Raw genomic sequence first — 14,467 nt, forward strand, 5'->3', positions numbered from 1 at the left:
GTGATATCCGTTGAACCTGTCTAGCCTAGTGCCTCTGTGAGTGTGAATGTGGGTGTGGTGTGAATAAAGCAGAGATTGTCATCTGCTGTCAGTGACCTCCTATAACATCTCCGTGGGGCAGGGGAGTGGAGGTAGAGACTTTTTTTTTTTTTTTTTTTTCCACCCCTGGATGGGGGATCATAGGTTGAGAAACTCTGGCCTGGCATTAGAAAGTTTGGGGCGGCTCTTTGGTGACTAAAACCCCTGGAGAACGCAAGCGTGAGGGCTGAGCTGGGGAGAAGTTGTTACCAGTGTCTGTTAGGCAGGCCTGCGGGTGGATTTGAAGATGGAGGCCCCATTGACAACAATATTACGTCTGCCTGAATGTCCCCCCCGTTTGGATTCTCCTCGGCTCAGTAACAACTCCCAGGTAAACTGCTGATGCAAAAGTTTGGGCTTGGTTTCCCTGTGTATCCTGGGAGTCCGCATCAGCTCCCTTTTCCCTGGATTTATTATGCCCATCAGCTCAGAGCGCTGCTTTCCTGTAAAGCTTGCTTCATCAGCTGGCATACAGCAGTTCAAGGCTTTCCGGACTCTCCAAACCGATTAATCAACTGAAACCATTCTCTGAGTGCCGGTGATGCGTTTGGCTCCCTCTGGGGACAGAGACGAAGTGTCTCCCTTTTGAGAACACGTGCGTGAAAACGTGTATCAGAATGCACTAACGTAACAGAAGCACCGCTTCTTACAGAGGTAAAAGAATTCCCAAGCCAAAGGGATGGGGGGAAAGGATCCCTCCATTTGCTGATGTGACACGGCTCAGGGTCTCGCGCAGAGGAACGCGAAGAGAGGGAGCCTGGGTTCCGGGGCGCTGGTTTGCAGCCCGGTGGGGGGGGGGGGGGTGGTGTCTCCTTGGGCCTCCAGCCCCTAGCAGATTAACCCTTTGCAGCAAGGACTGCGAGCGAGAAGGCTCCAAAGGAAAGCGCAGGAAATGTTAGCCAGCGCGCGGACTGGGAGGGGGGCGGGGAGGAAGCCGAGACTGCAGCGAGACCAAAACAGGGTGGGGCGCGGGGCGCTCCCCGGGGAGAGGCGCCCGCCCGGGTGGCCGGGATGGAGATCTCTGCGGGAGAAGGAAGCGGACGGGCGCCTCCCGCCCCCGGGGCTGCCCGCCAGCGGCCGCAGGGCAGGGCGGCGGCGCCCGCCGGCGTCGCTCTCCCTCGCCCGGGTCGGCCCGGGCTCTGGCCCGGTGGGCGGGCCGGGCGGCGCTCGGGGCCGCGTTCCGCTTCCCCACTTTCCCTCCGTCCCTCCCTCCTCCCGGGGCCGTCCCGGGCGGCCGGGCCAATGAGCGCCGAGAGGAGGGCAGCGGGAAGCGGAGCGCGCCCGGCGCGGCCCTCCCACCGCGCCTCGGGGCCGCCGCGCCAACGCCGAGGTTGCGCCCCGGGAGTTCGTGCGGCCCCCGGCCTGGTGGCTCGGTCTCCGCGGGCGAGGCGGCCGTGGGCGTGCGCGCGCCTGGGGCAGCGGCCCGCGAGCGCTCGGGCTGCGGGACGGGGAGCGGGGTGGCGCGGGCTGGGGCCGGGGCAGCCGCCTCCCGAAGATGCAGGATGGCAGCGGAGCCGCCGTCCAGCGTCTCGTACCGCACCACGGGCTCCACCTGCCTGCACCCGCTCAGCGAGCTCCTGGGCATCCCGCTGGACCAGGTAACGGGCGGCCGGGGCGTGGGCGCAGCGAGGGACCCTCCTCCCGGGCCACCGCCGGGGGGGGGGGGGGCGGGCTACGGGCACGCGTTAGCCACCGACGGTCCTCCCCCTCACCCCCCAGCCCCTATAGCAGATTTCACAGCCACAGACTCGACAGGTGGGCTTTTTTACTGACAACGTTTTTGTCCTCGAAGTGGGAAAAAAATCGGTATACCCTGAAAGACGGGTTCAAATGCTACATATATTTTTTTCTTTTTGAGGTTTTGGGTTGCCTCGTTTCCTGTCACGAAGTTCTAAGGTATTCTGATAAATGAATCAGGTGTTTGTTTGTTTGTTTTTTTTTTTTTTTTCCATCCGTGTAGTCGAGGCTTGATTATTTTTAATTTAGATTTCTGTCCTTAAAAGATAAGCCGGATTGGTCTGTTTCTGCAGCCTGTTGCTTGAACAGACACCTGGGTTTTAGACTTGGGTGGTGAGACTTGCCTGATCAGAGGGACAGTTATTTTGTGCCAGGTGTGATGTCCATCGGAAAGGGAGGAGTTACACAAGATTGCCATCGTTTCCCAAGGGGCTCCAGTTTATCCAATGGGTTCATTCTTGAGGTTCTAGGCTCCCGAGTGAGTTAGGATAGTGGGAGAAGAGAGGCTCAGAGAAGTTACTTGGACTGTCCAGGAACTGTCTGCTACCGTTAAAACTGAAAATGGCAATAAAGAACAATATAATTCCTGGTAGGAAATCTGCTTGAGGGTTGAGGCTGCCTTAGTCATTTTCTTGTATCTGCAGGTGCTGCAGGCTAGATCTGCCGTGTCTTTCGTGGAGAGTCAGTAAATATATGTTGATTTAAGTGGAATGAAGTGTGTTGGGGGACCACTCATTCACCTCCGTTTAGTTTCATACCGAGGTTTGCCCCAGGTTTCTTCCTCTGCTTTTCACTACTGATCTTTTTTTTTTTTTTCCTTTCTTCTTCTTTTTTTTTTTTTTCTTCTTCAAACGGGAGTATACCTGCTGCCCTCTCCACTCACATTCCTTCTGCAATGAGGAAGTGAGACCTGGACATTTGCCTTATTCACATACTGTTTACTGAGCCACCCTTCTACCTGGCTGCCTCCAAAGATCTGATTCAGAGCTCCACCTCCTGTGGCCATTTGCCTTCTCATCAGTTGCAAAATCCAGAAAGTTAACAAATCGGGGGCGGTATTAGATGCTAACTTGTGCTTTTGTAAATCAGTCTTCGATTTGTAATGAAGATGGGAGAGTCCCAGGGACTTAGGCAAAGGCAGAGATACTAACAGATTCTTTTGCCCTGAAACTGCTATATAACTCATAGCTGACTTTCCTTAAGCGGAATGTGTTTTGTACTTACCCTTCGGCCCCAGCCCCAACCCCCATCAGAATTTATTTTAGTTGCATTTTCTGTTTTAAGTTATTTGGCATTGCTAGAGAGAGGAATCTGGGGAGCATTTTTGTATGGAAAGGGATAGTTAAGGAGCCCTGACAAGTTACGACTGAGAGGTGCTCGTACGATATTATCAGGTGCTTTTTAACTCATCTACCCCCATCCCCAGTCTCCTGGGTCTGTCAGAGGAACCCTGTTTTTAATTTATAAACAAGAATAAAAGAGGCTTAAGGATGTTTAAGGCTGGGAGAAGGGGATTTCTGGGATAAACTGAAAAAGAACAGTGGGCCATGGGCAAGGAAGGACCCCTCCCCTCCTTCCCCCCTCACCCCACTGCCCCATGATGTCTTTGATCTTTGGATGGCCCCGCCACCTTCCAGCAGGGTCACATCTGAGTGATTCTTGCTGGAAGAAGTACATATAGGGCAATGCCCCAGCTCACTTCTTTAAGGCCTGATGAAAATCGCAAACCATAAATAATGTGGTTTGAGGCTAAGTTGTGGCTTGAGAATTTGGAAGCTTGGTGTGTTTTTCTCCCTCACACTTTCTAATGTTTATTTTTTATTTATTTTTAAGAGAGAGCGCATGAGAGAGAGGGAATGGGGGAGGGGCAGAGAGTGAGACACACACACACAACCCGAAGCAGGCTCCAGGCCCTGAGCTGTCAGCACTGAGCCCGACGCGGGGCTCGAACTCACAGACTGTGAGATCATGACCTGAGCTGAAGTCCGGGCCTTAGCCGACTGAGCCACCCGGGCACCCCTCTCCCTCACCCTTTCAAGGCCTTTTTAAGGTCTTAGATGTCAGACTTGACCTACTCTGCCAGCAGACTTCTTTTGTGAGTGCTTCTGTGACCGCTGGCTGGCATTCAGCCTCCTAGAGCTCCAAATGCCCCCATGGGTAAAAGGGGAAATGGCAATATGTTCTGCATTCTGGGGGCACCCGGGGGGCTCAGTCAGTTGACTGTATGAATCTTGAGATCAGCTCAGGTCATGATGTCAGGCCCGTGGGATTGAGCCCCACGTGTTGGGCTCTCTGCTGAGAATGGAGCCTGTTTAGGATTCTCTTTCTTTGTCTCTCTCTCTGCCCTTCTCTCCTGCTTGTGCTCTCTCTCTCTCTTAAAAAAAAAAAAAAAATCTGCATTTTAGAGTGGAGAAAGTTTACGCAGATATAAAATGCTCTACATCAGGAGGGTCCTTCATTCACACAGGGTCCTGGCAGGAAACTCAACTCAGTGGGTTGCAGTGGAGACACTTTAATGAACTACATGGAGGGATGTGGGCAGCATTAAGGGACCCACCGGCGGAGGTTCAGGTACTAAGACCTGGATGCAGAAGGGGAAGGGGAAGGGGGAGGATGTGTTGTTACTGTTGCCCAGTGAGAGCTGTATCCACCCCCGCAGGCGGAAGCAGAGAGAGAGAGAGAGCCTCAGCCTTCCTTCCCTCCACCCACAGTCCTTCCATCTCTTGCCCATCTCCGCAGTGGTCAGATCACATCTAAGGGTGACGGCCTGGGGTGCCTGGGTGATGCGGTCTGCAGGGGCTCCACTCTGGGCACAGAACTTGGAAGAGAAAGGTAGAGCTAGAGGTGGAGGACAATCCAGGAATAAGAGAATAGTCCTCAATAAATGTTTGCTTGTGTCCCACCGAAGAGTGGCTTTTTATTGGCCTGCAATATGCTAGAGGTGACAAAACATGTCCCTTGTGTTACTTAAATAGCTCCTTATAGGCCACCTGAAGACATTGACTCTTCCCCCCTCCCCATATTAGGATTTCATAGCATTTCACGCTTGTATTCGTAATTTCTGCATTGAACGTACATCTGAGAATGTCTTTGGCTTCTGGGTGTCCGTGTGTCAAGTGTTTTATTACTTGCAAAAAACCTAAAATATCTGTTGAGCATTCTACTGTGCGAGTGAAGAACTCATTTTTCATTTGATTCTTTCATTTATCTGTTCTGTTAACTCCCCAGGGAAGTTTGCGGGCGATCGATCGTGAGGAAACGTCTGTTATTTTAATTTCCAGGGACTTTACTAGTCTGACATCTTCCTAGAGATGTTAAATGTAAAATCATCTTACTTAATTAGAAACAAGTAGAGTACAGAAGAATTCAGATGCAGAGGGTAGGAAATGGATGATGATGTAGGACGCTCCACAGGTGTGTCACAGGTGAGTGTGTGAAAATTGGATTTCTAAAACAGTGGGTCGCTGTGTATAGCAAGTATGGAGCGCCGACAACTAGTAGGATTATTTGGATATAAAGCTTCACTTGCCTGGGATAAATTAGGTAAGAACTTTTCTTTCTCATTTAGAGTGAATCAGGGAACAAAGGATGAGTATTTGTCTTATTTTTTAAGTCATCTGCTCCTTTCCTTTTCACTTGGTTTTGGTTGTGGAATGTGACCTGATCTGCCTTTAAACTAAGGGTGGCTTTTGTTTGTTTGTTTTTCTTTCTTTCTTCCTTTCTTCCTTTCCTTTCCTTTTCTTTCCTTTTCTTTTCTTTTCTTTTCTTTTCTTTTCTTTTCTTTTTTTTCTTTTCTTTTTAAATTTTTTAATGTTTATTTATTTTTGAGAGACAGAATGTAAGCAGGGGAGCGGCAGAGAGAGAGGGAGACAAAGAATCCGAAGCAGGTTCCAGGCTGTGAGCTGTCAGCACAGAGCCCGATGCGGGGGCTCGAACTCACGAACGGTGAGATCATGACCTGAGCCAAAGTCGGACACTTAACCAACTGAACCATTCAGACACCCCTCTTCCTTCCTTCCTTCCTTCCTTTCTTTCTTTCTTTCTTTCTTTCTTTCTTTCTTTCTTTCTCTCTCTCTCTCTCTCTCTCTCTCTCTCTAAATGCTTATTTATTTATTTTTTGAGAGAGAGAAAGAGACAGAGAGAGAGAAAATTCCAAGCAGACTCAATGCTGTCACCTCCCCCCTCCCCCTGATGTGGGGCTTGAACTCAAGAACCAGAGATCATGACCTGAGCCAAAGTCAAGAGTCGGATGCTTAACCAACTGAGACACCCAGGTGCCCCTAAACTAAACATAACTGTCACAGTTTGTAAGACTGATTTAACCACCATGATGGATGGATATCAATGTTGTTAATTGCGTGATGCATTGGATATCAATGTTGTTAATTGTTCAAACGCCTGTTTTGAAAGGAGTTTTGAAAGCTGAGCAAGAAATGGTTTCCTGACTATAAGGAATTTCCATTCTGGTGGTGGGGAGCTCTGGGGGCCAAGGCTGTTTTTATCGATTGTCCTACCAGACTTTGTATACTTTTGCATAAAGTAGCAATTCTTTGGTGAATTAGAAGTCCTTGCCTGGCTTTCATTCCCCTCCCAAACCCCAACCTAATCAGAAAAAGGGTCAAGGGAAAAATAGACCAGGACATAAGAATCCAGGAAATGATTTTGAGATTAAAGCAGCAAAGGTTTAGGACAATTAACATAAGCTTGTGTTATAGTTTAAAAGGCTGGGTGAATGAAGACCAGCTCTAAAGACCTGGCATTCTTGATGAATGGTGATTCCAGTAGTGAGTTTCGATTATTCCACCGGGGCCTCTGACGTGAGGTTTCTTTACTTGCCTGGAGCTTTTAGTCACCGGTTGTTTCCCTTATCCAATCTTGGAAAGCCCAACCTGCAAGTCTCTTCTTATCTAGATCTTGCCCTTGGTTAAAAGCTCAGCTCACATTCCATAGTCAGTATTAAACCAATTAAATATTTATTTAATGCTGTTAGTGCCTGGTACCTGGCCAGGTGGTACAAACACAAGGCTAAAAAGCATCAAGGCCCCTGTCCTGGAAGGGCTTGCACACCAGTAGAGGAGACAAAGGACCCATGTAAGTATACAAGTACTGTGTACTCACTGACTTGTGCAGGTGCTGACAGAAGTTTGTAGATGGTGCCCTGGTGGAACAGAGAAGGCAAAGCCATAGGACATGTTGGATTCCTGTAGAAGTTACTATTTACCTTTAACATGGTTTACAACCAAGTGGACAGCAGATCAGCCTTTGTTGGGAGAAGGGTCCTTTGCTTGGCCCACCCCCTCCACACCCCCCACTGGTGCCGCCTCCAGGCCGTACCCTTGGGTTTCTGACCTGAACAATCTGCTCTTCACCTTGGGACTTTCCAGTTCATCCCAGCTCAGGATGGGTGTGGGCATATGGCAGGCCAGAGAACATCAGCCCTGCAGAGTGCTACTTTAGTTTTCTTTTTTGGCCTCAGTAGTTCCTGCAAAGTCAGGTCTGCACTCCCCTTGATACCCCCTTCTTCTGATGTCGAAAATGATTGGCAAACAGGAGGAAAATAATTTGGTTAGACTGCAGACAACAAGTATTGAGTTTCTCCCGTGTTCCCCAAGAATTCCTTGGGGTTTGTTGGGCTGTGATGATTCAAACAGCAATAAAATAGGGCCCATCCTCAAAAATCTTGTTGGGTGAGGCAGGGACACATACATCAACCGGTGTTGCTCATGTGCAGTGACCTGGACCAACGGTATCAGCCTGGAAACTGGTGAGAAATGTACATTCTCAGGAGCACCTGGGTGGCTCGGTCCATTGAGCGTCCGACTTTGGCTCGGGTCGTGATCTCACGGTTCGTGAGTTGGAGCCCCAGGCTTGCTGCTGTCAGTGCAGAGCCTGCTTCGGACCCTCTGTCCGCCTCTCTCTCTCTCTGCCCTTCCCCCACTCATGCTGTCTCTGTCTCAAAAATAAACGAGAAAATAAAAAGTAATGTCCATTCTCTCCCTAGTGTCCCCATCTGCTGCTCGGGGGACAGGCACAGCCCTGGGTGGTTTAATGAACCCCCTGGGGCGCTGAGGCACCCTGAAGTCTGAAAACCATTGCTCCGCACGGCACACTGGGATCCCAATTAATCAAGCAGAGTGGAGGGAAAGATCTGTTCTTTGCGAGGGGACAAGGCGTGGTTGTCAGCCTCTGGCAGGTGAGGAGTAGCACGTGTTTGGTCTTGCAGGATGAGGAGGAGTTTAGCAGGCAAAGTGGGTAGAAAGAACACACGCATAGGTGTGGACGAGTGAAACCGCTCAGTTCTGGGAGCTGAGAACCCGCTGAAGTGGGTTGTGGGCTGCAGTGAGTGGACCGCAGGGTCCAGGCTGGGGGAAGAGAGCAGGGGTCACGTCACGAGGCAGCCGATGGGCTCTGGCATGTCTGTATCTCATCCTACAGACTGGAGCTCTGCGGACGTTTTCTATAAAGGGCCACACGGTCAGTATCTTCGGCCTCAGGCCCTGCAGCCCATCACATCTACTCAGCTCTGCCATTGCATGAAAGTAGAATAAATAACATAATACATAATGAATCCATAATTGGGTGTGGCTGCATTCTCAGGAAACTTCACTTACGGATACTTGTAAACTGGAGTTTCGAGGGCACCTGGGTGGCTCAGTCGGTTAAGTGTCCAACTTCGGCTCAGGTCACGATGTCATAGCTCATGAGCCTGAGCCCCATGTCGGGCTCCGTGCTGACAAGTCAGAGCCTGGAGCCTGCTTCGGATTCATTCTCTCTCTCGCTGTCTCTCTCTCTCTCCCCCCTGCTCTGTCCCCGTCTCTCAAAAATTAATAAACGTTTAAAAAAAGTTTTAAATTGGAGTTTTGTATAATTTTTCGTGTGTCAGGAAATTTTCTTCTTTTGATTATTTTCAATCCTTAAAAAAGAGAAAAAACTTTTTTTTAGCCGGCAGGCCACACAGAAAACGGGCAGTGGGCTGGGATTGGCCGAGGATTGGATTTTGTAGACCCTTGCTAGAGATGAGTTTTCCATAAAATTTGATGCCTGGACATTCTTCAGAATCTCCTGACATGTGTGTTTCAGGAATCCGGCCCCAACTGGTGAATCAAATGTTGGGGTGGAGGGGCTCCCCAGGTGATTCTCCGGCCAGCTGAAGCTGGGCACCAGTACTACCATCAAAGGGAAGACAGTGACGGACATAAGGTGTGGGAAGATTTTAATTTTGTGGAGCAGGGCAGGAGTCATGCGGCCGCAGGTTGCAGGGACGGAGGAGGGCGGGCCTTTGAGGATGGGAGAAGGCGTAGCGTTGTCTTTCTGGGATGTGGAGAAGGGGGTGTGTGCGGTCCATTTAACGGGCTGCTGAGTGTAATCGACGGGCTGAAAACCACAAATTTTGAGAGGCATGAGTTTGTGCCAATGTGCGATTTTTCTCTTTGAGCAGCTCCTTCTAGGAGCAGAAGTAAAACCGTTGGGCATTTGCAGAGAGGGTTGCTAGGCAGTTAAGAAGAAGGGGTGTTGAAAGATGCCGACAAGTACTTGGAAGTGATGGGAGAGGGAGGGGACACATCCAGAGTTTTGGAGGGACTGAGGAGTAGGTGCAGAGGAAAGGAGGCGGGTGGGGGCTGGCCTAGTGAGTGGAAGGTTCCTAGTGAAGCTGTTCGGGGCGGTGATGACAGTCCGAGTGTGGTTGTATGGTAGGGGTGACAGTTGGGTTTAGCAGCCATCCCCGTGGACTGGGGGGGATCTGGCAGACTTCCTCCCAAAGTTTGAAGCAGGTGGACTTGGGACGTGAGCCAGAGGCGGAGGAAAAGGCTGGGCAGTAACTGAGCTCTCTAGGCTGGTAGATTCCGAGAGCATATGGCTAGACCGGAGAGGGTAGACCCACCCTCCTGTCAGGCACTCAGCTGCTCTGCGTGCATGATCTCACTTCATTTTTTTGTTTGTTTATTTTGAGAGAGAGAGATGTGCGAGCAGGGGAGGGGCAGACAGAGGAGAGAGAATCCCAAGCAGGCTCTGTGCTGCCAGTGCAGAGCCTGACATGGGGCTCAATCCCACCAACGTGAGATCATGACCTGAGTCAAAATCAGGAGTCAGACACTTAACCGACTGAGCCTCCCTCCCCCCCCGCCCCCCCGCCGTCCCCGCACCATCTCACTTCATAAAAGGAGGAGTTTGGGCTGAGTCTGGAGGGAGCACAGCTTTTCTAGAAGGATGGTGGAAGAGAAGTGGGCTGAGGCAGCAAAGGGGAGGGGAATTTGGAAAAGCAGTGACGCTCCTGTCTCTGCTCACCCGTTGGCACATAGTTCTCCACCAAGGCTGGGAGGGAAGGGAGAGAGCTGGGAAGGCAGTGCGGGGTTTGGGGTAGAGCAGAGGGAGGGCTTTGAGGAGGTGGGCAGAGGGAAGGAGGTCTGCATGGGACGATGAGTCACGGAGGAGGAGGAAGTCCGAGCGGCACGTGGCTGCAAGTTGACAAAGGGGAGCTTGGTGGCTGGGCATGGGAATCAGAATGAACGGCAGGGTTCTGGGCGGTGGGCATGGGCCCCTGGGGTCCCGGAGTCCTGATAAGCCTGTGGCCAGCGACCGACCTTGAACATGGGGTGCAGTGTTTCCTGGGGCTGCACAGAAACGTGGTGGAAAGTTCCTTTGTGGTTCCGAAGAGATTGCTCAACTTGCAGAAACAGTGTGCGAATACCAAGCGATAAGATGTGTTGAGGGCAAGGCTGTGAATTCCATAGAGTTGAGAGGGCAGGGCTGGTGGAGTTGGGGACTGCCCCATGGCGTGGCCCTGCGGGAGCCTGTGCACACAGAGCAGGAGAATGAGCTGTCTCCATCTGGGGGGACTCTGGGTGAGTCCAGGAGGTAGGCTGGCCCGTCTGGAAAATGCTGACTGGTGTCGCAATCTGGTGGCTTAACTTGACAATAATTGAAGAGAGGACAGAGAATGTGCAGGCGTGACCACATACTTCCTGCCATTTTAAGCAGAGGCCCAGTGGGTTCTGGAGCTTTAACCTTTCTGTCATGGAACAAGAGTGGATTCTTCCCAGCTTGGCCTCGGTTTACCTTTCTGGCTTAAAGACACCGGCGGCTCTCTATGTTGAATGCATGTGCTCTCAAGCCTTCAGTCAGCTGCTCTGCGTACATTATCTCATTTAACGGGTGTGACAACATTGAAATTTATGCCGCAAATTTCTTTTTTTTTTTTTTTTTTAATTTTTTTTTTTTCAACATTCATTTACTTTTGGGACAGAGAGAGACAGAGCATGAAGGGGGGAGGGGCAGAGAGAGAGGGAGTCACAGAATCAGAAGCAGGCTCCAGGCTCTGAGCCATCAGCCCAGAGCCTGACGCAGGGCTCGAACTCACGGACCGCGAGATCGTGACCTGGCTGAAGTCGGACGCCCAACCGACTGCGCCACCCAGGCGCCCCATATGCCGCAAATTTCAATGTAAGCAGTGGGCCTACGGGGCTTTAGTGCCTTGCCGGCAGCCCAGAGGCTGGAAAGGGGCTGAGGCAGGACTTGAGCCCAGGACTGTCTGATTGTTGTGCTTCCAGGAAGTATGGCAGCCACCACTTGCTTCCCTGTGCACCGTGCTGTCATCCCAGGGGACTGTTTCCTGTGCCTCAAATGCCGTGTGCCTTTCGCACCTGCCAGCTTCCGCCTACACTCTTCCTTCTCTCTCTGAACCTCGTCCTCTTCCCAGTTCTCATTTCCTGTTTCATCTCCGCCTGCTCTCTGTAACCTTGGCCTTGCTGTCTCCCTCCGCTCCAGGGGCAAACAGGTCCCTTCGTTTTTTCTGTTTCTCCCCAGGACTTTGCATACCATATTGCGGGGCTTACCTTACGTCTTAGATATTAATTGGTCTTTCTGCCCTGCCTGACTCTGGGAGGCCAGATAACTGGGTTGGAATGGGGCTGTGGAGATTGGTTAGGGTGTACCTTAATCAAGTGACAAACCCATACGTGCTTGTTCAACCACTGTGTTGCATGTGAACCCTTGTAATACAGCGTGCTGCATGCTTCAGGGAGTCCCTGCACGTGCCACTACCTGGGGGCCACCAGGCCTCTGCAGCAGCCCTGTGAGCTGCCGCCTTAGGACGAGAGGGGAATGTGCTGGGCTGGGGCCAGATGGGCCCTGCAGAATCTTCCAGCAAGAGGAAGCTGTTTGAGCAAAGTTACTGAGACTCGATTGGAGAAAAGACCAGCATTCTTCGTGGGCAGTGACTGAGGGTGAACCTTCGTCATCTCGGTGTGCTGAGTACAATGCAGGAACTTCATAAATGTTTGTTGAACGGGAATTTTATTTACGCTCTTGCATCGGAACGAATGAGTAAACTCGGTGGGACTTGGGAGCCAGCTCTTTTTACCAACTGGTTAGGTCTGTTTGTTATTTGGAACCTGCATTTCAGATTCGTAGGCCTGATATCTGATTGGAAAGTTAATGAAGGGCCCGGTTGCTGATAGTTTGAAATTAGCCTTGGCTTGTTTAAATTCTCCATTCCCAGTTGTATTATGTGGGGTTGAGGTATGCATTCCTTGGGATTATTAATATCAGTTTTTGGCCCGTTTTCTCAGATTTGTGTGGGCAAAATGTGGAAGTTTCCCGCAGCAGCCTACAATCAGGTGTCGTGTGTAAAAGATGCCCTATACCCAAGTGTTTTGCAGCATGGCCTCCGAATTACATTTATAAAGAAAGGTTTCTGAAAAAGATTCTAAGGAGAGACAATCTGGAATTATGTTTTGTAGTAGCAACTTGTAAAAGGAATTCAGTATGTGTAATTTAATAACAGAACTTGGTTGTGTGCCTTCCAGAAGCTTTCTATTTTAAGTAAGTCAACCCTTTCAGTAAACAAGATAAAGGAGAAACTTGCTGTGGTCGTATTAATGGCTATTTCTAGCAATTTCGCCAAGGATCAGTGTAATACTCGGTGGGAAAAGTTAACTTCAGGTAGTTTGTACAGCTGAAAAATGTGCTTTATGAAAAGACCTCTGTCCCTTTGGGCTTAAGAAATGTGACCATCTCCCCCACGATGAACTCTTTGACCTCTTTGTAACGTGCCCTTGGTGAATCAGATATCCAGTTCCTTGTAACAGTGGGGCTGTGGTTACAACTTCCTCAAGTTGTCAGCGGTTCATCTTTTATGCGTTAGTAATCAATCGGACTCCAAATTGGTTTTCCAAGCCCATAACAGCATGAAAGCGGTTTTAAGTGTTGAATTCAGATTTCTGGGCTGATAGTGCTGGGGGTTTCCCAACCATCTTATTATTACAAAGAGTCCATTCGCAGGCTTGTTTACCAAACACCAGCACAGAACTCAGGTCTAACGTGAGAAAGATCGAGGGAGGGGTAACCTTTGAACAGTTTTTGTCCCCGTGGTTCTAAATTCTGAGGTCAAACAAGTAATTAAAATCACAAAGACTGTAGTTCATCTCCTCCCAGCCCCTGATTTGTCGCATTCATCATTCTGTAGCTCTAATTTGTCAGCAAAGGTAGACAACAGGAGGTTGCTAAGGCCTAGAGGAACTAGGTCTAGAGGAACTTTGGCTAAATTCAAAAGTCCTTCTGTGAAATTTCATGAAGTGGTTTCATTATGAATGTCATAGAGTTAAAACTTTTTTTTTTTTTTTGTGGCATTATGTTTTACCCTGTCTTTGTTTTTATTTAATTTTTTTTATTTGTTTAAATTTTAAAAGTTATTTGAAATTAATTTTGTGGCTTTTATGTTACTTCATTTTTAAATTTTTTTAAATGTTGATTTTTAAAGACAGAGAGAGACAGAGCATGAGTGAGGGAGGGGCAGAGGGAGACCCAGAATCCCAAGCAGGCTCCAGGCTCTGAGCTGTCAGCACAGAACTTGACGCGGGGCTCGAACCCACGAACTGTGAGATCATGACCTGAGCCGAAGTCGGACGCTTAACCAGCTGAGCCACCTAGGCGCCCCTGTGGTTTTTATATTGTAAAAGTACAGTAAAAGAAATTAGTTTTCTGCCTAGGTAGCTTATATGCTTAGTATCAAAAGCACAAGGCAGAAAAGAGGATATAATGAAGGGTCCCTTCCCACACTCCCCCTGCCCCTTACTTTGCAGCTGCCCAGATCGCCTCCCCACTGGCAGCCAGTGACGTCCTTTCAGAGATGGGCTGTGCATACGTGTGTACAGAATCTCTTTGTCTGTTTTTCTGAGAGTAGACAGTTCTTCCACTCCTTGCCTTTTTTTTTTTTTTTTTAACTTAGTGTCTCCTAGGAGTGATTCGTATCTGTATATACAGAGCTCCTGTGACATTTGACTTGCTTTCTGCCTTTTCTGAGAGTTCTGTTTCTGTTTCCAGGAACTGCCTTGCCCCTTAGCAAGAGCATGGAGTACCAGTCATGGTGGGAGAGGAGGTCGGGGACGGGGCTTCCCACGCTGGCGCCCCCTCCTATGTTCTCATTCCCGAGGACTGTGGTATTAAACAGCACACATTCAACTGGGTAAACTTAAAGATCAAATTGGCTTTATGCAGCCTTTCATGAGTTGGGCAGCACCCATTTAGCAATTGGAAGGAGCTCCGGCAAGCCGTAGAAAAGGAAAAAATTTTTAAATGTTTACGTATTTATTTTGAGAGAGAGGAGAGAGAGAGGGAGGGAGAGAAAGAATCCCAAGCAGGCTGTGCACCTGTT

The 14,467-nt window shown here is 49.7% G+C and overlaps 1 protein-coding gene across 2 annotated transcripts in view; it reads left to right on the forward strand.

Moving 5' to 3' along the window:
• The first annotated feature begins 1,347 nt into the window (after positions 1–1,347).
• Positions 1,348–14,467, forward strand: part of MBOAT1 (membrane bound glycerophospholipid O-acyltransferase 1) — a 106,387-nt gene continuing 93,267 nt past the window's right edge. The window contains exon 1 of one of the 2 annotated variants that reach the window (XM_086706150.1): positions 1,348–1,676. In XM_086706150.1, coding sequence (XP_086562276.1) covers positions 1,581–1,676 — 96 coding nt within the window. In that variant the 5' untranslated portion in view covers positions 1,348–1,580. The remainder of the gene's footprint in view (positions 1,677–14,467) is intronic. The other variant, XM_086706152.1, reaches the window with a different exon arrangement.

Source organism: Puma concolor, chromosome B2 (genome assembly GCF_028749965.1).
Source record: "Puma concolor isolate L17-30 chromosome B2, mPumCon1.1.hap2, whole genome shotgun sequence".
Taxonomy (NCBI): Eukaryota; Metazoa; Chordata; class Mammalia; order Carnivora; family Felidae; genus Puma; species Puma concolor.